This window comes from Bombina bombina, chromosome 3, assembly GCF_027579735.1.
Source record: "Bombina bombina isolate aBomBom1 chromosome 3, aBomBom1.pri, whole genome shotgun sequence".
Lineage (NCBI taxonomy): Eukaryota > Metazoa > Chordata > Amphibia > Anura > Bombinatoridae > Bombina > Bombina bombina.
In genome coordinates, this window is record NC_069501.1 from 611,295,456 (window position 1) to 611,319,811 (window position 24,356).

At 37.0% G+C, this 24,356-nt stretch overlaps 1 protein-coding gene across 1 annotated transcript in view; it reads left to right on the forward strand.

Moving 5' to 3' along the window:
* Positions 1-24,356, forward strand: part of LOC128652451 (CUB and sushi domain-containing protein 2-like) — a 1,617,569-nt gene that overhangs the window by 455,167 nt on the left and 1,138,046 nt on the right. The window contains 1 exon segment of the mRNA XM_053705390.1: positions 11,845-12,039. Within this exon segment, the coding sequence (XP_053561365.1) occupies positions 11,845-12,039 (195 nt within the window).

A 24,356-nucleotide genomic window follows, 5' to 3' on the forward strand; every position in this document is an offset into this window, starting at 1 on the left:
TGCCAACTTTCAAAATGGTGACTATAAGGACTATTCTACCTTTTGTTCAGCAAGGTCATTATATGTCCACAATAGACTTACAGGATGCATATCTTCATATTCCGATTCATCCAGACCACTATAGGTTTCTGAGATTCTCTTTTCTAGACAAGCATTACCAATTTGTCGCTCTTTCATTTGGCCTAGCGCCAGCTCCAAGAATTTTTTCAAAAGTTCTCGGTACCCTACTCTCTGTAATCAGAGAACAGGGTATTGCGGGGGTTTCCTTATTTTGACGATATCTTGGTACTAGCTCAGTCTTTACATTTTGCAGAATCTCACACGAATCAACTAGTGTTCTTTCTTCAAAGACATGGTTGGAGGATCAATTTACCAAAAAGTTCCTTGATTCCTCAGACAAGGGTCACCTTTTTAGGTTTCCAGATAGATTCAGTGTCAATGACTCTGTCTCTAACAGAGAAGAGACAAATGAAATTGGTTTCAGCTTGTCAGAACCTTCAGTCTCAATCATTGCCTTCAGTGGCTATGTGCATGGAGGTTTTAGGTCTCATGACTGCAGCATCAGACACGATCCCCTTTGATCATTTTCATATGAGACCTCCCCAGCTTTGTATGCTGAATCAATGGTGCAGGGATTATACAAATATATCACAATTAATATCCTTAAATCCCAATTTTCAACTTTCTCTGACTCGGTGGTTAGATCACCACCGTATAATTCAAGGGGCCTCTTTTGTTCGTCCAACCTGGATTGTAATCACAACAGATGCAAGTCTTTCAGGTTGGGGAGCTGTCTGTGGATCTCTGACAGCACAAGGGGTTTGGAAATCTTAAGAAGCGAGGTTACAAATCAATATTTTAGAACTCTGTGCTATTTTCAGGGCTCTTCTTAAAGAGAGAACCATTCATTTGTTTTCAGACAGACAATATCACAACTGTGGCATATGTCAATCATCAGGGCGGAACTCGCAGTCCCCTAGCTATGAAAGAAGTATCTTGGACACTTGCTTGGTCGGAATCCAACTCTTGTCTTATTTCCCAGGTGTAGACAATTGGGAAGCGGATTATCTCAGCCGTCAGACTTTACATCCGGGGGAGTGGTCGCTCCATCCAGATGTGTTTTTTCAAATTGTTCAGATGTGAGGTCTACAAGAAATAGATCTGATGGCTTCCCATCTAAACAAGAAACTTCCCAGGTACCTGTCTAGGTCCAGGAATCCTCATGCGGAGTAGGTGGATGTGTTAGCAGTTCCTTGGTTTTACCAACCTACTTATATCTTTCCGCCTCTAGTTCTTCTTCCAAGAGTGATCTCCAAGATCATCATGGAACATTGGTTTGTGTTTCTGGTAGCACCAGAATGGCCTCACAGATTCTGGTATGCGGACCTTGTCCAGATGTCCAGTTGTCAACCTTGGCCACTTCCTTTAAGACCAGACCTTCTGTCTCAAGGACCATTTTTCCATCAGGATCTCAAATCATTAAATTTGAAGGTATGGAAAATGAACGCTGAGTGCTTAGTCATAGAGGTTTCTCTGACTCAGTGATTGATACTATGTTACAAGCTCGTAAATCTGTTTCTAGGAAGATTTATTATCGAGTTTGGAAGACTTATATTTCATGGTGTTCTTCTCATAAAATCTCCTGGCATACTTTTAGAATTCCTAGAATTTTACAGTTTCTTCAGGATGGTTTGGATAAGGTTTGTCTGCAAGTACCTTGAAGGGACAAATCTCTGCTCTTTCTGTTTTATTTCACAGAAAGATTGCTAAGCTTCCTGATATTCACTGTTTTGCACAGGCTTTGGTCCGTATCAAGCCTGTCATTAAATCAATCTCTCCTCCTTGGAATCTTAATTTGGTTTTGAAGGCTTTACAGTCTCCTCCTTTTGAGCCTATGCATTCTTTGGATATTAAACAACTTTCTTGGAAAGTGTTGTTCCTTTTGGCTATCTCTTCTGCTAGAAAAGTTTCCGAATTATCTGCTCTTTCTTGTGTGTCTCCTTTTCTGATTTTCCATCAAGATAAGGCAGATTTGCGGACTTCATTTAACTTTTTACCTAAAATTGTAAATTCTAACAACATTAATAGGGAAATTGTTGTTGCATCTTTGTGTCCTAATCCTAAGAATTCTTTGGAGAGATTCTTACATTCTCTGGATGTTGTAAGAGCTTTGAAATATTATGTTGAAGCTACTAAATATTTCAGGAAGACTTCTAGTCTATTTGTTGTCTTTTCTGGTTCTAGGAAAGGTCAGAAAGCTTATGTTATTTCCTTGGCATCTTGGTTAAAGCTTATGATTCATAAGGCTTTTTTGGAGTCGGGTCAGACCCCGCCTCAGAGAATCACAGCTCATTCTACTAGATCAGTCTCCACTTCATGGGCTTTTAAGAATGAAGCTTCAGTTGATCAGATTTGCAAAGCAGCGACTTGGTCTTCTTTGCATATATTTACTAAATTCTACCGTTTTGATGTATTTGCTTCTTCGGAAGCAGTTTTTGGTAGAAAAGTTCTTCAGGCAGCTGTTTCAGTTTGATTCCTCTGCTTATGTTTTAAGTTTTTTTTTCTTTTCAATTATGAGAAAAACTTATTCTTTTGGTTGTGGATTTAATTTTTTCAGCGGAAAATGGCTGTTTTTATTTTTATCCCTCCCTCTCTAGTGATTCTTCTGTGGAGTTCCACATCTTGGGTATTACTATCCCATACGTCACTAGCTCATGGACTCTTGCCAATTACATGAAAGAAAACATAATTTATGTAAGAACTTACCTGATAAATTAATTTCTTTCATATTGGCAAGAGTCCATGAGACCCACCCTTTTTTATGGTGGCTATGTTTTTTTGTATAAAGCACAATTATGTTTCCAATTCATTTTTTTTATGCTTTTTGCTCCTTTTTTCTATCACCCCACTACTTGGCTATTCGTTAAACTGAATTGTGGGTGTGGTGAGGGGTGTATTTATAGGCATTTTGATGTTTGGGAAACTTTGCCCCTCCTGGTAGGATTGTATATCCCATACGTCACTAGCTCATGGACTCTTGCCAATATGAAAGAAATTAATTTATCAGGTAAGTTCTTACATAAATTATGTTTTATGCTGATTATGCATTATTAAAGGGTATGGTAGTCAACATTAAAGGGACAATCTAGTCAAAATTAAACTTTCATGATTCAGATACGTCATGCAATTTTAAACAACTTTACAATTTAGTTTTAAATTAAATTTGCTTTGTTCTCTTGGCATTCTTTGTTGAAAGCTAAACCTAGGCAGGCTCATATGCTAATTTCTAAGCCCAAAAAGGTTGCCTCTTATCTCAGTGCATTTTGACAGTTTTGTTTTACAGCTAGACAGCGCTAGTTCATGTGTGCCATATAGATAACATGGTGCTCATGCAGAGTTACCTATGAGTCAGCAGTGATTGGCTGAAATGCAAGTCTGTCAAAAGAACTGAAATAAGGGGGCAGTCTGCAGAGGCTTAGATACAAGAAATCACTGAGGTAAAACGTATACTACATATTTATACATAAATATAATATACAAATCACAGTAGGTAAGCATGGCACTCGCAGTATAGGGGACATCTTGCCAGGGTGTCTGCCTGAATACACTTACATCCAATAATCCTCCAGACCCCACTAAACGTAGTGCATGAGAGGGAAGTGCCACTTACTGGTCTGTGCAATAAAACACTTTAATGTGATGCTTTGGGCTCATCACCCCGAAACAGCACATTAACATGTTTTATTGCAAAGGCCAGTGAGTGCCGCTTACCTCTCTTGTACTATGGTTAGTGGGGTCTGGAGGATTATTGTTTATATATGTATATATATATATATATTATTTTTTTACTACAATCTCTCTTAAAGGTGAAGACTTTTTTTATATCTTTCATATACTTCTATATAATCAGGAATCTCCTTGTTGAATTCTATTGTTTTTACTAGTTACTGTAGTGAGTTTTATTCCATGTAAGGATTTTGCGGCTATAGGGCTTTGTTGGGTGACACATATTGAAATGATTATGAGAGGTTTGTGATTTGCTATTGAAGAGTACATTACAAATCATTTGCCATGTGAAAGTCGCACAAGTGGGACAGTAAAATAACAAATGCTACGAGGAAGAATAAAAGCTTGTGTAGAGAATGATGGATGTCTGCAGGTTTTATCGTGTTCTACCGAACTCTGCTATCATGCTCATTCTGCAACACAGAAAAACCCTTTACTGGGAAAAGGAAAGAGAAGAATCTCCAGTGCTTTATCTGATCCTGATGAATGGTGATACGGAAATGACAAAATGTACAAGCGAAGCGTAGCGCTTTCTACACTGATACTGTTCTTCTTTGACACAGAAGCTTTTCTCTTTTCCTGTAGCTAAGATTATAGAATCTGTGCCAGTCTGAATCATGTTCATCATCCCTTTCTTTCTTCTACATTACGGTAGTTAAATGCAATATGTTCTCCAATCCTATTTCATTGAATAATCCACTTTATCTCCTGGTGAATATGAGACTTGAAAAGGGCGGTTGCTGAGGGATTTTAAGTTAATTTATGTATTTTCTTTTAAATATCTTTATATAAATGAAAAAAATAGATATACTAATTAAGAAGCTTTTATATATTATTAATAATATTTCTGGTATTTTTATTCCTTGTATTACAGGGTAAGAGTTGATCTCTGCTAATATAGGGCTAGATTACGAGTGGTGCGCTAACTGTAGTGCAATTGCGATATCGGTATTTTATAGGCTCCCTAGATCGTCTTCAGCTTCTCTAGCCTCACCAGTCCTTATGCTATTTAAACGTTTTTAATAACATAAGGACTCGTGAGGCTAGAGAAGCTGAAGACATTCTAAGGAGCCAGAAAAAAAAACATAGCGCACTTGCGTTATTGTTAGCGCACCACTCGTAATCTAGCCCATAGAGATTTTCAGTAGCAGAAGACAGGGGGCAGATGGATTTTTTTTATATATTTTAGTTAGAGAATATCTGTAGAGTCAACAGTGTATGATGAGTTAATTCTGACAATTGTTAACTGGTTTAGAGATATTAAAGAGTGAGCATGCCTGAGGATATTTAATTATGTGAAGACTACATTGATTATAAGAAGGGAATTACAATCTTCAGTAGCCTTAGGTAAACTGGGCTAAAAACCCCTTCATCCATTCAGGTGTTTGTCTAGGTTCTTGAATTCTGACACACGTGGATCCCAGCTTAAATTTTTCTCATTGCTCAGAAACACTAACACCTAGATTACGAGTTTTGTCGGTTAGGCTGTGCGGTGCTAACGAGCAGTTTATGCTCACCGCTCACCTACAGACAATTAGTCGCAGAAAAGTGAGCGAAGAACAAAATTTTGCTCCACATCTCACCTCAATACCAGCGCTGCTTACAGTAGCGGTGAGCTGGCTAAACGTGCTCGTGCACGATTTCCCCATAGCAATCAATGGGGCAGAGCCGGCTGAACAAAAACCTAACACCTGCAAAAAAAGCAGCATTCAGCTCTTAACGCAGCCCCATTGATTCCTATGGGGAAAGAAAATTTACGTCTACACCTAACACCCTAACATGAACCCCGAGTCTAAACACCCCTAATCTTACACTTATTAACCCCTAATCTGCCGCCCCCGACATTGCCGACACCTGCATAATATTATTAACCCCTAATCTGCCGCCTCGGACACCGCTGCCACCTACATTATACTTATGAACTCCTAATCTGATGCCCCCAACATCGCCGACACCTACATTATATTTATTAACCCCTAATCTGCCGCCCCTAATGTCGCCACAACCTAACTACACTTATTAACCCCTAATCTGCCGCCCCCAACGTTGCCGCAACCTAACTACACTTATTAACCCCTAATCTGCCGCCCCCAACGTCGCCGCCACTATAATAAAGTTATTAACCCCTAAACCTAAGTCTAACCCTAACCCCCCCTAACTTAAATATAATTTAAATAAATCTAAATAAAATTACTACAATTAACTACATTATTCCTATTTAAAACTAAATACTTACCTATAAAGTAAACTCTAAGCTAGATACAATATAACTAATAGTTACATTGTAGATAGTTTAGGGTTTATTTTTATTTTACAGGCAACTTTGTATTTATTTTAACTAGGTACAATAGTTATTAAATAGTTATTAACTATTTAATAACTACCTAGCTAAAATAAATACAAAAGTACCTGTAAAATAAAACCTAACCTAAGTTACCATTACACCTAATACTACACTATAATTAAATTAATTCCCTACATTAAATTAAATTATTTGCAATTAAATAAAATAAACTAAAGTACAAAAAAAATAAACACTAAATTACAGAAAATAATAAAATAATTACAAGTTTTTTAACTAATTACACCTAATCTAATCCCCCTAATAAAATAAAAAAGCCCCCCAAAATAATAAAAATCCCTACCCTATACTAAATTACAAATAGCCCTTAAAAGGGCTTTTTGTGGGGCATTGCCCCAAAGTAATCAGCTCTTTTACCTGTAAATAAAAATACAATACCCCCCAACATTAAAACCCACCACCCACACACCCAACCCTACTTTAAAACCCACCCAATCCCCCCTTAATAAAACCTAACACTAACCCCTTGAAGATCACCCTACCTTGAGACGTCTTCACCCAACCGGGCAGAAGTGGTCCTCCAGACGGGCAGAAGTCTTCATCCAAGCCGGGAAGAAGAGGTCCTCCAGACAGGAGCGGAGCTGGTCCATCTTCAAGACATCCGTCGCGGAGCATCCTCTTCTGTCTTCATCCGACGACTAAATGACGGTACCTTTAAGTGACGTCATCCAAGATGGCGTCCCTTCAATTCCGATTGGCTGATAGAATTCTATCAGCCAATCGGAATTAAGGTAGAAAAAATCCTATTGGCTGATGCAATCAGCCAATAGGATTGAAGTTCAATCCTATTGGCTGATCCAATCAGCCAATAGGTTTGAGCTTGCATTCTATTGGCTGTTCCAATCAGCCAATAGAATGCGAGCTCAATCCTATTGGCTGATTGCATCAGCCAATAGGATTTTTTCTACCTTAATTCCGATTGGCTGATAAAATTCTATCAGCCAATCGGAATTGAAGGGACGCTATCTTGGATGTTTTATTTAATTGTAATTAATTTAATTTAATGTAGGGAATTAATTTAATTATAGTGTAGTGTTAGGTGCAATTGTAACTTAGGTTCGGTTTTATTTTACAGGTACTTATGTATTTATTTTAGCTAGGTAGTTATTAAATAGTTAATAACTATTTAATAACTATTGTACCTAGTTAAAATAAATACAAAGTTGCCTGTAAAATAAAAATAAACCCTAAGCTAGCTACAATGTAACTATTAGTTATAGTGTATCTAGCTTAGGGTTTATTTTATAGGTAAGTATTTAGTTTTAAATAGGTATTATTTAGTTAATGATAGTAATTTTATTTAGATTTATTTAAATTATATTTAAGTTAGGGGGGTTAGGGTTAGACTTAGGTTTAGGGGTTAATACATTTAATATAGTGGCAGCGATGTTGGGGGCAGCAGATTAGGGGTTAATAAATGTAGGTAGGTGTCGGTGATGTTAGGGACGGCAGATTAGGGGTTAATAAAATTTAACTAGTGTTAGCGATGCGGGAGTATGGCGGTTTAGGGGTTAATATATTTATTATAGTGGTGGCGATCTCCGGTTCGGCAGATTAGGGGTTAAAAATTTTAAATTAGTGTTGGCGATGTGGGGGGGTCTCGGTTTAGGGGTTAATAGGTAGTTTATGGGTGTTAGTGTACTTTTTAGCACTTTAGCTATGGCGTTAGCCCTTAAAACTCTTAACTACTGACTTTTAAATGCGGTACCAGGCTTGACAGGAGAGGGTCTACCGCTCACTTTTAGGAAGACTCGTAGTACCGGCGTTAGGAAAATCCCATTGAAAATATGGGATACGCAATTGACGTAAGTGGATTTGCGGTATTTTAGAGTTGCAGAAAAAAAGTGAGCAGTACACCTGTACCTGCAAAAGTCGTAATAACAGCGTTAGGAAAAAAGCAGCGTTGGGACCTCTCAACGCTGCTTTTTAAGGCTAACGCAAAACTCGTAATCTAGGTGTAAGATTCTATTGATTTTCCCATTGTCTGCTAATAGGTCGCATTGCTTACTCCTATTAGAGATTTTTAAAGGACAAGAGGCGGTTGTCACATGTGAATGCCCTTGTATTTGCAGGCTTTCAAGTCAAATCGCTACAATTCTAGAGTGCTTCTGCTGTGCATTAACTTCAAATCTGCCACAGTCTGTGAATATAAACTATGATGGCCTGGAGGCCTACTAGAAGCTCTGGGCTCTAGCCCATTTCCTCCCTCCCCATCGTCATCACCATCTCTACTTGTTTATGATTTCATTATTGTCCCAGGGGCAAAGGAGACTGTTGACGGAGAATCAGTATTTTCAGCATCTTAATTTGACTAAAACAATTTACATTTTTGCTTTATGGTTGATTTCACATGCGTAAGGAGGCTTATTATATTATTCAGTCTTTGACACAAAGCACAATTGATATTTATCTTCATACTGCTTGGAAACATAAAATGTGACAGGAGATCAGAGTTGCTCATCCCACCCAGTGTGATTTTCAATCCGCAGTAAAATCCTGATTTTAGGTCCTTAAACATCAGAATGAGGCTGTCTGCTATTTAAATGCAGCTTGCAAATATTTCTATCATTATTATTATTATTACTAAAAAACATACTGTTTTTTAGATTCATTCTCCCTTAAAGATAGTTACATTAAAGTCACCTGTTTCGAACAAAAGAATTTGAAATATATTTATCATATAATGGTACAAAAAGTTGTCCACATAAGCTCACTTTAGCTTTTGTTATAAACTTGTTTTGCTTACCCAGGTTACAAGGTATCTTAATATAGGCTGGTACTTACACTTAAACAAACCTGCTTTGTGTGTGGAATCATTGCTCCCTTTCTCTTTAAAACTCTTAGGGCACAGTGAAGAGCACTTGCATTCTTGCCTTCTGATATATTGAAACGATAAATGCACTTTAAACAGTATAATAAGACAACAATGGATGCCCCTTGTATCTAAGAGCACTCAGTTACTCAGGCAATATTTAGAGGGACATCAATCTGATTTTTTTTTATTTATTTATGCATTAGTATTTATTCACTGTATGAATGTAAAAGCATTTTGATAGAAACGTGTGTATTTTTTTGCAGGCCTGGGACACATCCCTTGAAATATATTTAGACTTGTAGTATGAATGCAAAAACAGAAGAGTTATTGGGTGTGCTCGAGCAATATTAACTCACCATGGCTAATATTTTTTAGACCTTTATGAGAAATACAAGTTTATGTTTAATATCCATTTAAATTAAAAATAATAAATATTACCAACAGACCACAGAATATGGAACATTGAACATTGTTTTATTAAACATCCACAGTCATGAGACTTCTGGACCCATCTATAGTTTAAAAGTGTCAGGTGTAAGTGATCATTTATTAGTTCAGTGTTTATATATATATAAATATATATATATATATATATACTGTGTATATATATATATATATATATATATATATATACACACACAAGATGAGGTACAGCACTGTATTGCCACAAAGTCTTACTTATTCAAGTGCACATAAACTTCCAGGGTCCTGCTAGCCCCAATCTTTATCCAATCCAAGAACATAGAAGTAGTCTCAGCACTGTTTTATCAAAATGAATTCTTTATTGAGGTGAGGAGGATAAAACACGGCAATGTTTAGGGCCTACATAGCCCTTAGTCATGCTGAGAGTTGCTGTGTTTTATCCTCCTCACCTCAATAAAGAATTCATTTTGACAAAACAGTACTGAGACTACTTCTATGTTCTTGGATTTTATATATATATATATATATATATATATATATATATATATATATATATATATATATATATATATATATATATATTATAGGGTGACTTTTTATAGTTCATTAGGGTACTTTTCTGCATTATAAAGTAAGTTAGAAAAACTGATACATTTTTTTTATTTATAGTGAAGTTTCAGCTATTAAAATTTTTAAGGAGAAAATAAATCTGACAGGAAATGTTGGTTTCTGAGAGAAAAATGACATTAGTAATTTAATTAAATTGGTTCTTTGACTATCGCTGAAGAAATTGAAACATTAGTTCTACACCAATTCTCAAACCATACTGCTGTTTTAATGCTGTCACTGTCACCTTTCAGCATTTTTTTTTCCTGTGGAATCAGAGCTATTTCTTCATCTCAAATTAGATTTAATTGAGGAGAAGTAAGAAGTCTGTTTTAATGGTTCACCTGCATTCCAAAAGGGTCCAACCTTCTGCCGTCACATGTGATAGAGCTGGACATTGAATGAATATTGCCAAGCTGATCGTGCATATGCTTTATTATGAAACAGATGCACTGATGCTGGAGACTGTGATCTGGGGGAAGAAGCACATTATAGCAGGGTTGTTGACCTTCTTTAGCAATAGGTTTGCATAGTCTGTTCCAATTTATATAATGTGTGTCTAAAATGGGGAAATAGTAAAGTGCTCTGATTTTTAACAATACTTTTCTGTTATACATATTTAGGGCAAGATTACAAGTGGAGCGCTAAATTATTGCGTGCCCGCAAATTTGCCCGTTTGCAGGCGTGTGATAATTACCCAGCCACAATTAGCGCTTATAAAATTAACTAGAGATCAGTTCTCTGGTTAATTTCATAAATGTGTCCGAAATGCCCCTAAAATACAGTTAAAAAAATAAAAAAAATAAAGGTAGCAGCATCTTTATTTTTATTTTTTAAATTACTGCACTAGGCAGTATTTTGGGGCTAAGGTTGGTGGGAGTGGGGTGTTAGAAAAATTGCGGTCTATGGGAACTGTAAGTTCCTAGTAAATATATATGTATATGCTTATATACATATATATTTAGTGTTAAGATGTGTATACAGTATACACATGTTAACACATAAATATATATATGTATGTAAGCATATACATATATATTTATAGTTGCTGCCATCACTGTGCTACTTAACCCGCTGCATGATGTTCTGATGCCATCTCTGACGGCATCAGAACAAGGTTCCTATGGGAGCGTGCTATCGTGAGCGCAATGCTTCCCAGCAATGCAAACGCAAGGTCACGTTCGAATTGCTGAAAACTTGTAATACTAGCACACATTAAAGTGCGCTGGTATTACACAATGGAGCGCAAATAATGCTTTCATAAAAGAGATATTTAGCGATTCACTTGTAATCTGGCCTTTAAGGTTCTAAATCAGATATTCACATCCTTTTTTTAAATTGGAACAATCTTGGTATAATTTTTAAATTTATGTGACAGCTGGATTTATTTAATGCAATCCATTAATGGAAAACTAAAATAACTTAACTAAGACATGTTTATGCATTGTATAAATAGACAGATTGATAGAAACATTTGTTAAAATAGACTGGCAGAAAATTGTGCATTTTTCACTACTGTCACACTGCACAGCCACAAGCTGAGAATAGAAGTACACATAATATGCAGCTCCACCAGTTGCATGCTTATTAAAAAATATTATTAAAGGGATATCAAACAGATTGTATACAGATTGTGCTTGCCCCACGCTCCCTATAGTGGCCAAAAAGCAAGACCTGTAACCTAGGCTACCAGAATGCTGTAAATTGCCCAAAATGGCTATTTTATTTGCAGCATTTGAAGCTACAAAATTAGCTTTTTGGTCTACCAGTGAATGTGGTAAAAATTCAAATTCACTTATTTGTGTATCGTACTTGATATGTGATATTACATATTCCTGTTTTCTCCCTGCAGTTTTGCCAAGCCATACATGTGGGAATTCTGGTCGCTTACAGAATGGCGTGCAGCTGGGGTCCACATTTAATGTCGGGGACAAGGTCAGGTACAGCTGTAACTCAGGATATATCCTGGAAGGACACGCTCTGCTGACTTGTATATCGGGCACACAAAACAGCGCTGCTTGGGATTTTCCATTACCCTCCTGTAGAGGTATGTTCGGTGTTCCTATAAGTAAAAAATGGAAACTCCAAAACATAATGAAATATATATATATATATATATATATATATATATATATATATATATATATATATATATGTATATATATACCTGTATATATATATATTTAAATATAAAACATAACTTTAAATGATTCCATTAAATATAAAGAAATAAAGGGTGCTGATGCATTTTGTTCTTCATCATGTTGTCTCTGTGTATAGCTTTATTTATATGTGCTGATTGTGCTCACATTACTAAACAGAAAAAAATGTTTTTTTCCCATACAAATATATATATATACATACATACATAAATAGGATGGCAGTTGAATATATGAGAGATAAATACAGTAGTTTGAATATTAAAGGGAGAGTCTCTGCCAGAATGTTTATTTTATTAAAAGATAGATAATCTCTTTACCCATTCCCTAGTTTTGCATAACCAACACAGTTATATTAATATACTTTTTACCTTTGTAATTATCTTGTGTCTAAGGCTCTGCAGACTGCCCCCTTATTTTAGTTCTTTTGACAGACTTGCATTTTAGTCAATCAGTCCTGGCTCTTAAGTAACTCTATGTGCACAGTGTTATCTATATGACACACATGAACTAGCACCCTCTAGTGGTGAAAAACTGTTAAAATGCATTCAGATATGAGACGGCCTTCAAGGTCTAAGAAATTAGCATATTAAGGGGGGTAGTTATCAAGCCGTCAACCTCAACTACGCTGGAATTCCACAGCATATTTGTGGCGAGGCTGATTCGCCTTAGTTATCAAAGGCTACAGACCGGCAAAAGTAGAATTTTGTGACGGAAACTTCGATCCGCCGGACTCCATCCAACACAGATAAATTCTTACGTCACTCCAGATGTTCCGCACACAAGTACGGCACAATTTCACTACTTTTGCTAGTTATAAAAAAACTAGCAGGTACGCTCGGCACTTTTACGGCCCAGCATACCTGATTTTCAAACCGCCAGCCTGGAGGCGGCGGATCCCATAGGAATCAATGGGAGTCTGCCCATAGCGAAAGTACAAGTTCGCTGCTGACAGACATCCCATTCATTCCTATTTGAGCTGTCTGCACCTAACACCCTAACATGTACACCGAGTCTAAACACCACTAATCTGTCCCCCCTACACCGCCGCAACTAAATAAAGTTATTACCCCCTAAACCGCCGCTCCCGGAGCCCACCGACACTATAATAAATATGTTAACCCCTAAACCACCGCTCCTGGAGCCCACCGCAAGCTACTCTATACATATTAACCCCTAAACCGCCGCTCCCGGAGCCCACCGCCAACTACATTATACCTAGTAACCCCTATCCTGCCCCCCCTATACCGCCGCCCTCTATAATAAATTTATTAAACCCTATCCTGATGATCCCGCACCTTGCCGCAACTAAATAAATAGTTTAACCCCTAAACCGCCGCTCCCGGACCCCCGCAACCTATATTAAATTTATTAACCCCTATCCTGCCCCCTTCTACACTGTCGCCACCTATAATAAATTTATTAACCCCTATCCTGCCCCCCACTACACCTCCGCCACTGTAATAAAATTATTAACCCCTAAACCTAAGTCTAACACTAACCCTAACACTCCCCTAACTTAAATATTAATTAAATAAATCTAAATCATATTTCTATTATGAACTAAATGAATCCTATTTAAAACTAAATACTTACCTTTAAAATAAACCCCAATATAGCTACAATATACATAATAATTATATTCTAGCTATCTTAGGATTTATTTTTATTTTACAGGTACCTTTCAATTTATTTTAACTAGGTACAATAGCTATTAAATAGTTATTAACTATTTAATAGCTTACCTAGCTAAAATAAAGAGAAATTTACCTGTGAAATAAAAACTAACCTAAGTTACAATTACACCTAACACTACACTATACTTTAATAAATTATTCCTATTTAAAACTAAATACTTACCTGTAAAATAAACCCTAATATAGCTACAATATAATTAATAATTACATTGTAGCTATCTTAGGATTTATATTTATTTTACAGGTAACTTTGTATTTATTTTAGCTAGTTAGAATAGTTATTAAATAGTTATTAACTATTTAATAACTACCTAGCTAAAATAAAGAGAAATTTACCTGTAAAATAAAAACTAACCTAAGTTACAATTACACCTAACACTACACTATACTTTAATGAATTATTCCTATTTAAAACTAAATACTTACCTGTAAAATAAACCCTAATATAGCTGCAATATAATTAATAATTACATTGTAGCTATCTTAGGATTTATATTTATTTTACAGGTAACTTTGTATTTATTTTAGCTAGTTAGAATAGTTATTAAATAGTTATTAACTATTTAATAGCTTACCTAGCTAAAATAAAGAGAAATTTACCTGTAAAATAAAAACTAACCTAAGTTACAATTAAACCTAACACTACACTATCATTAAATAAATTAAATAAACTACCTACAAATAACTACAATTAAAAACAATTACATAAACTAACTAAAGTACAAAAAATAAAAAAAGCTAAGTTACAAAAAATAAAAAAAATAAGTTGCAAACATTTAAAAACATATTACAACAATTTTAAGATACTTACACCTAATCTAAGCCCCCTAATAAAATAACAAACCCCCCCAAAATAAAAAACTGCCCTACCCTATTCTACATTAAAAAAGTTCAAAGCTCTTTTACCTTACCAGCCCTTAAAAGGGCCTTTTGTGGGGCTATGCCCCAAAGAGTTCAGCTCTTTTGCCTGTAAAAGAAAAATACAACCCCCCCCCAACATTAAAACCCACCACCCATATACCCCTAATCTAACCCAAACCCCCCTTAAAATAACCTAACACTAATCCCCTGAAGATCATCCTACCTTTAGTTGTCTTCACTCAGCCGAGCCACCGATGCAACAGAAGAGGACATCCGGACCGGCAGAAGTTATCCTCCAAGGGGCGCTGAAGAAATCTTCCATCCGATGAAGTGATCCTCCAAGCGGCGCTGAAGAAATCTTCCATCCGGGCGAGGTCATCTTCCAAGAGGCGCTGAAGAAGTCTTCTATCCGGGCGAGGTCATCTTCGAAGCCGGGTCTTGAATCTTCATCCCGCCGACGCGGAACATCCTTCTTTCCCGACGAACTACCGACGAATGAAGGCTCCTTTAAGGGACGTCATCCAAGATGGCGTCCCTTCAATTCCGATTGGCTGATAGGATTCTATCAGCTAATCGGAATTAAGGTAGGAAAAATCTGATTGGCTGATGGAATCAGCCAATCATATTCAAGTTCAATCCGATTGGCTGATCCAATCAGCCAATCAGATTGAGCTCGCATTCTATTGGCTGATCGGAACAGCCAATAGAATGCGATCTCAATCTCAATTCTCAATTCGCCCGGATGGAAGATTTCTTCAGCGCTGCTTGGAGGATCACTTCATCGGATGGAAGATTTCTTCAGCGCCCCTTGGAGGATAACTTCTGCCGGTCCGGATGTCCTCTTCAGTTGCATCGGTGGCTCGGCTGAGTGAAGACAACTAAAGGTAGGATGATCTTCACGGGATTAGTGTTAGGTTATTTTAAGGGGGGTTTGGGTTAGATTAGGGGTATGTGGGTGGTGGGTTTTAATGTTGGGGGGGGTTGTATTTTTCTTTTACAGGCAAAAGAGCTGAACTCTTTGGGGCATGCCCCCACAAAAGGCCATTTTAAGGGCTGGTAAGGTAAAAGAGCTTTGAACTTTTTTAATGTAGAATAGGGTAGGGCATTTTTTTATTTTGGGGGGGTTTGTTATTTTATTAGGGGGCTTAGATTAGGTGTAAGTAGCTTAAAATTGTTGTAATATGTTTTTAAATGTTTGTAACTTATTTTATTTATTTTTTGTAACTTAGCTTTTTTTAATTTTTGTACTTTAGTTAGTTTATGTAATTGTATTTAATTGTAGTTATTTGTAGGTAGTTTATTTAATTTATTTAATGATAGTGTAGTGTTAGGTTTAATTGTAACTTAGGTTAGTTTTTATTTTACAGGTAAATTTCTCTTTATTTTAGCTAGGTAAGCTATTAAATAGTTAATAACTATTTAATAGCTATTGTACCTAGTTAAAATAAATTGAAAGGTACCTGTAAAATAAAAATAAATCCTAAGATAGCTACAATATAATTATTATTTATATTGTAGCTATATTAGGGTTTATTTTATAGGTAAGTATTTAGTTTTAAATAGGATTAACTTAGTTAATAATAGAAATATTATTTAGATTTATTTAATTAATATTTAAGTTAGGGGGGGTGTTAGGGTTAGTGTTAGACTTAGGTTTAGGGGTTAATAATTTTATTACAGTGGCGGCGGTGTAGTGGGGGGCAGGATAGGGGTTAATAACTTTATTATAGAGGGCGACGGTATAGGGGGGGGCAGGATAGGGGTTAATAAGTTTATTATAGGTGGCGACGGTGTAGGGGGGGCAGGATAGGGGTTAATAAGTTTATTATAGGTGGCGACAGTGTAGGGGGGCAGGATAGGGGTTAATAAATTTATTATAGGTGGTGACGGTGTAGGGGGGGCAGGATAGGGGTTAATAAATTTAATATAGGTTGCGGCGGGTTCAGGGAGCGGCGGTTTAGGGGTTAAACTATTTTTTTATTTGCGTCGAGGTGCGGGATCAGCAGGATAGGGGTTAATAACTTTATTATAGAGGGCGACGGTATAGGGGGGGCAGGATAGGGGTTACTAGGTATAATGTAGGTGGCAGCGGTGTCCTGGAGCGGCGGTTTAGGGGTTAATACATTTATAAGACTTGCGGCAGGGTCTAAGAGCGGCGGTTTAGGGGTTAATACATTTATCAGAGTTGGGGCAGGGTCTAGGAGCGGCGGTTTAGGGGTTAGTAACTTTATTTAGTTGCGGGGGGCTCTGGGGGCGCCGGTATACGGGGTAGAACAGTGTAGCTTAGTGTGAGTGCTTAGTGACAGGCTAGCAAGAAAGCTGTCAAACAGCCGAAGAGCAGCGAGATCGGATGAGTGATAACTCTCACAGTCCGCTGCTCATCGCCCCGCGGCTTTTTGACAGCTTTTTTTGATAACTTAGGCGTATTTTTTCAGGTCCGCGGCGGCGAAGGTAGGCGAGCTTAGGCGGGCGTATTGGGCCGGCGAAGGCAGGAAAGTTGACACGTTGATAACTACCCCCCTTAGTATAAACCTCCTAATAGTCTTAGAAGCTTCTTTCTCATCAAAGTCCAGAGGAGTAGCCATATTCATAAATAAGGATATAAAGTTTAAACCCATCCACACCGAGATAGACACCCAGGCCAGATATATCATAATTGTATGCGAAATCAACGCCAAACTGATCACTATTGCAAATCTATACTCCCCAAATAATAGGCAACTGCGCTTCCTCACCAAGACCCTGCACTTACTATCGGAGATAAGACAAGGGGAATTAATACTAGGAGGCGACTTCAACCTTGTATGGGACCACCCCATAGATAGACTAGGCCCTAAGATTTCCACAATAGACAGATCGGTGTCTTCCCTCTCCAAAGCATTCAGATCTCTTATCTGTCAATAAGACCTATATGATGTATGGAGATCTCTCCATCCGCAGGGTAAGGACTACACCTTCTACTCCCCCCCTCATAAATCACACACTCAAATTGATTACTTTTTCATACCTGCCAGGCTATTAGAAAAAGTTTCACACATCAAAATAGACCCAGTATAGTGGTCAGACCATGACGCCCTACATATGATATTAGACGCTCGCCCCTCTCTTCCTCCGGGCCCGACTTGGAGACTCAGAGATTACCTACTCACAAACCCTCCTACCAAAGTAGCAATACAGGAGATAATCACTAACTTCCTTGAAATAAATGATGACCGCCAAACATCTAACGAAAATCTATGGGCCACACTAAAGACTGTACTGAGAGGACACTTATTAGACTTAGAGACTAACTTTAGACTGACTGGCTCCAACCTCTCCACACTAGTAGCCCAGGCTAGACAACTGAAAGAACAACTAACCAAGTCATACTCTGCCACCACTAACGACAAACTCCAAGAGATAAACAAACAACTACAAGAAGCCGAGCTACAAAGAACACATGAAATCCTAGAGAGATTCAAAAAACTATATTATCATTTTGGTAACAAAGCCACGTCCCTATTAGCCAAAAAATTACGTCACCATTCAGCCCAATCCAGAATACTAACCATTAGAAATGTATAGGGTCAACCCCTCTTTTCTCCGGGAAATATAGGTAAAGCCTTCAAAGACTTTTATCAGTCACTATACAATATTGAAACAGACCAAGCTAAACTTCCCCACCCCTTCAGACACATACACCTTCCTAGCAAACCTTCATCTCCCTACTTTAGATCCAACACTTACCCCCTCGTTAACAGCCCAGATTACACCACAAGAGGTCATTAGCGTTATTAAATCACTAAAACTAGGGAAGTCCCCAGGCCCAGATGGCTACACAGCTCGCTTCTACAAAGTCTATCAGGCAATACTAGCTCCCCTACTCTGCAGAAACTTTCAGGAAGTTATGCAAAAAGGCTCTTTCAAGGCTGAATTTCTTGAGGCAGTAATTATCACCATCCTTAAACCAGGGAAAAATCCAGAACATTGTGGCAGCTACAGACCCATCTCCCTCCTCAATCTAGACATTAAAATATATGCAAAAATTTTAGCTAACAGAATGTCAAGAGTAATTCCTATCATTATTCACCCAGACCAGATGGGTTTTATCCCAGATAGAAAAGGTCCTGACGTCACTAGACGGATTTTAGACATACTTAACCTTGCGTCCAGGAGCAGGGCCCAATTTCTGGCCTTGTCCCTGGACGCAGAAAAGGCCTTCAATAGAGTGCGTTGGAGTTATTTATCAGAGACATTGGACATTTTCAAGTTCCCAGTCCCCTTCATCAGGGCCATTCAAGCTCTATACTCCCACCCCACTGCCCGAATAAGAGGCACAGGCTTCCAATCAGACTCATTTACCATCACCAATGGTACTAGGCAGGGCTGCCCCCTCTCTCCATTACTCTTTGCCACAGCCATAGAACCCCTAGCACAAGCAATTAGGATGGACCCCTCGGTGAAGGGTCAGGAAACCAGTAATCATACACACAAAATCTCGCTCTATGCGGATGACATCACCCTGTTTTTAACTTCCCCAGCAGAATCTATCCCAGCAGTCTTCAAGACCATTGAGACATTTAGCTCCTTAAGCTTCTATAAGTTAAACATAGATAAGACAGAAGCTCTCTCAGTAAATATCCCACCCCAGACACTTAAAGCCCTGCAAGACCTATATAAATTTAACTGGAGAACTGATTCACTAAAGATACTGGGTGTCCACCTGACTCTAGACCCCACCTCAACCATTCACAAAAATTTCACTGAGCAACTTATGGAATTCCATAAACTGCTAGGCACATGGGAATATAGAGAAATATCTTGGTCAGGGAGAATAGCGGCCATTAAGATGTCCTTTCTCCCAAAAATCACTTATCTCTTCCACTGCATCCCATATAACATCCCAAGACCTGTATTGAACAAGCTCCAAGGGCTAATCACTAATTACATCTGGAAGGGCAGACGACCTAGGACTGCTAGACACACTTTAGAATGAACATTAACATCAAAATAACCCACGAAGCAAACCAACAACATATCAACTTCTTGGATCTAACCATACTCAAAGAGGCTGATGGGACCATAAAAACAGATCTTTTCAGAAAACAGCAGTGCACATGCTAGTAATACCATGAAGAGTCTTCCTACAGGGGAATTCCTGAGAATCAGGAGAAATTATTCAGATTTATACACTTTCCAAATACGTGCCCAAGAACTTGAGAGTAGACTATTGGAAAGAGGATATAGCAAAAGAACCATCAAGAAAGCAAAATACAGAGCACAAGAAACCAATAGACAAGAATTATTAAAGAAGAAATCCAGACCCAGGAGTGATGTTCCCAGACTCATAACAACATACAATTCCCAAAGCAAAAAGGTTAATGAAATCTTAAATAAATATTGGTACATCCTCAAATCTGATCCAACTCTAAAGGATATAATAGGAATAAGACCCTCCATTTCATACAAATGAACCCGCAATATCAAAGATATGATCACAAGTAGTCACCTACAGAGACATAAAACCAGGACAGCATTAGCACCAGGTTCACACAAATGTGGAAACTGCAGTACATGCAAATATATAATCAAATCTGATCATATAATGGACCGATTCAGAAACAAACATGTCATCAAAGATTATATCAGCTGCCAAACGGAGGGAGTAATATACCTACTCAACTGTAAATGTGAAAAATTGTACGTAGGGATGACGACACGAAAATTAAGAGTGAGAGTAATGGAACATTTACGCAACATCAGAAACGCTGAGAAAGATAAGAAAGACGAGAAAACTCTAACAAGTGTCGCACAACACTTCCTACAGTACCACAAAGCTAATGCTGAAGAACTACAATGCAGAGGTGTAGAAAGAATAAGATTGGGCATCAGAGGAGGAAACCTTGAAACAGCTTTATTAAAAAGGGAAAGTAGATGGATATACCTTCTTAATACTGTACAACCATTCGGGATGAATGAAAATAATAATTTTAAGTACATCTTCAAACATAGATTAGAAGTACCAATCTAAACAATGTACTAATACAAAGAAACATATGGAAGAGACACAGGAGTTTGAGTAAATAATAATAGTGGTGATGTAAATAGCAAAACCATAAGCTTTCAGTCAGTGATATGGATTAACTTCAAATAAACTTCTTATCAAAATTTACTGAGTGATACACACTTCACCTAAATCACTATATGTTATAATAACAACCAAAATAGAAGTTGATCACACACACCTGTAATATAATATTTTATGGTACTATAAAACTCATAGCTGAGAAAAGAGTACACATTGTAATATGTAACACCCACTCACTGCACTTTTCATACAGCACTCCCTTTACTGTAAATTATTTTGTTTTATATCACATATACCTATCTGCACCCACCACCTTGTAGTACCCCTTACACGTAAGCACACATTCTTATCCCAGTCACTTACACTTAACTCTAACACAAATTTTCACAGAGATATGTCACAGACTAATTCAATCATTTTACTTTATCAACTAGCATAAGTACTTCTAGGGTGAGGATTTAACACATAATTTTTCACCTTACTATCACATCAGACTTCTTTTGTCAAAATTTAATTTAGTAGAGAACACAGGGGTTTTCCAATCATTCACTGCACTATAGAGAAACAACACAGACATCACATCAACATAGAGGATTCCAATCACTTCACACATTTGAATACCAACACTTTAGTATATAATTCTTCATATCAAATGTTACTGAAAAGAACCAGTATTGATATGTACCTGAAAATATCACCCAAAAATTAGGTCCTTTCTCGTTATTTTAAGCACAATAAAAAAGTATCTGAAACTCAAATGAATGGATACATATTACTAGATTATACAAAATCAAATAGAAAAAGCGACAAATATGATACTTCAAATTAAGATGTTTATTCATTTAGTATTAGTATATCATTCTGCAAATCACTTCAGTGAAAAGTTAAATCTAAATTGTAATAAAGAATCTGATTAAAGAATATTTTTATAATAAAATAAAAATAAAAATAAATACAAATAAATAACAACTGTTTTTAAATAATGTTCCTATATGCTCTATTATTCTTACACAAAATAACTGACATACTTGTCATCACCACATATCTAATAAATTCATCAAATTATGTGGTATTATGATGTATCAATGGCATAAGAGCAAACAACGATTTGAGAAAAAAATTTACACTATCATATACAAGTTAACATTCACAGATGGAAACTTTGTTTTTCTTTCATCATCCTCTATGCAGCTGCAGTTAATATCTGCCCACGGCATATCACGACCGTACACTGGTGATCACCTAACTCTTTCTACTATTGCCAAGAAATTCAATGATTGGTGGAAACCAACAGATTGACATTTAGACTACCCAATCAAATAGGAGATATGTTTGGGACCGGGTCCTCAACCCGCTTATATTTTCTAACTTCCGGCGGCTCGCCGCCTTTGAAAAAGCACGATACGGGCGAAACTGGTCAGGGGGTTGTAGAGCTTAGGGGAGCTCTATATAATTTTTAAAACTTTACCTTAGAATTGGCAGCCAGTATAGGATGCTATAGAACTTAATAAACTTAGTGATATCAAGAATAATTTCGAATTACTTTATAACGCTATTTACTTAGCTATCACTAAGTTACACAAAACAGAATGCCGTACACCTTTAGCAAATAACGCTGTTGAAAATCAGCTATTTCAAAGCTGTATACCATTACGAATCTTTTGAGGGGGGAATACTAGAGTCTAAGTCCTTTTGTTTATTAGATACTAATAATCATTGGAAACGCTAGCGTGTTGTTAATTTTTGTAGCCACCACAAACGAATCTGTGACCACCGCTATAAAGTGCCAACAGAACAGATAATAATACTGAATATTATATAAAGATAAAACAAGTGGCTGTAACAAGCTGGTATATTTAAGAGCTACAAACTCAGACCGGATATACTCCGGTAACAGCCATTTGACCTGACTGCCTTCACAGCACTAGTACATGTATATTGGCATGTCTAAATTCAGTATTACAACTTATGTGCTAGTTATCTATTTATGAGTGAGTTTAATATATCAAAGATTTATTTCATTAGATTTGAACGACTCAGTTCATCTATTTATGTAAATATATTTAAACTTGGTATACACAGTGAATACATGGGCTACAAAATATCATCATAATTAAATGTGATGATACATGTTCATAATAAGTGACATTATATGTTTACTAGCAACATTAACAAATGGTCATAGACAGTATATGCTAATGGCATGTTTTATAACTTATATGACTTAATATCAATTTAAGCACAGTATCTAAGTGACTTTATATTTATAAAAGGATACCTAACACTCACAAGAGTTTGAAAGTAAATTAGAATACGTGGGAATCCACACTATATAGTATCCACCAAGATACTTATGAAATTTGATATCATATGATATCACAAAAGGGAAAAACAAGGAAGTGATATTACACTATGTTCTATAATCATATCACTTAGGACTAAATTAAGCACTAATATGAATGTGTTATTATGTGTATAAATTAAGTGATATCATACAACTATATATATCATTCTCCGTATACTTTCTGAGTATCATTAATGTGACAAAGTAACACAACCGAATCACAAACAGAACATTAAATCTGAGATCTCCAATTGTGAACTGAGGACAATACTCAGAATAAAATAAATAACAAAACAAACTTGCTCAGTTTAACATTTATTCCCATAAAGGTGTGACATCAAGTGGCATTATAACACTATATAGGACGACTCCCACTGCAAATTAATATCCCTCATTACTATTATACATACTGTACCTGACATTGCAACATCAATCCTCCCTACCTAGTATTTATTTTGCTAAAAGTAAGTATCAATATAGTTACCTTCCTATACAATTTCCTTCTCTATACTTTTGACATATCAAAGGCTTACTGAAGATTAAGGAAAGGCCACCTATTCTTTGGTTGTTTTTAATTGAGTGTTTCATTTTAAATATACCTAATAAAAGTTATTTTTTAATTTCCCAATTTTCTCCACTATTAGTCCAGGCTTAGAGTGCTATAAGTGCAGCCTTTGGAGAGGTATTTTCCTCTCTTTTTGTCCAACACTTTAGAACGACCTTACGCAAAAGGGGGACTTGCTCTTCCTAACCTCTTCACCTACTTCAATGCGTCCAGACTCTCACACATCCTAGACTGGAATAATCTTAAAGCGAGCACCTTTGGTTGGTTCCTAGTGGAATCTTCCATATTACCACCCAACCTTACCCTTGTGGATCTTTTATGGATCCCCTCACATCACAGACATAAGCTAGGACCCCTACACCCCATACTTCATGACGCACTAAAAATATGGGACTCTATCCGACATGACACCAACATATCACCCCACCCATCACCTGCCCTCTCTCTATCAGCAGCTTTATTTACACTGCCTGAGACACATTTTGACAAATGGCAGGCCCTGAGTATCAAATCAGTCACAGATTTTTACGACTCGGGAACTTGGATCTCACACCCGCAGCTCTGTGCCAAATTCAACATACCCCCGAAATTACAATTTGAAGCCTATCGGATTAGCTCCTTACTCCGCTCCTGGGGATACCCGGCAAAGGCCCTCCGGCCACTCACCGTCT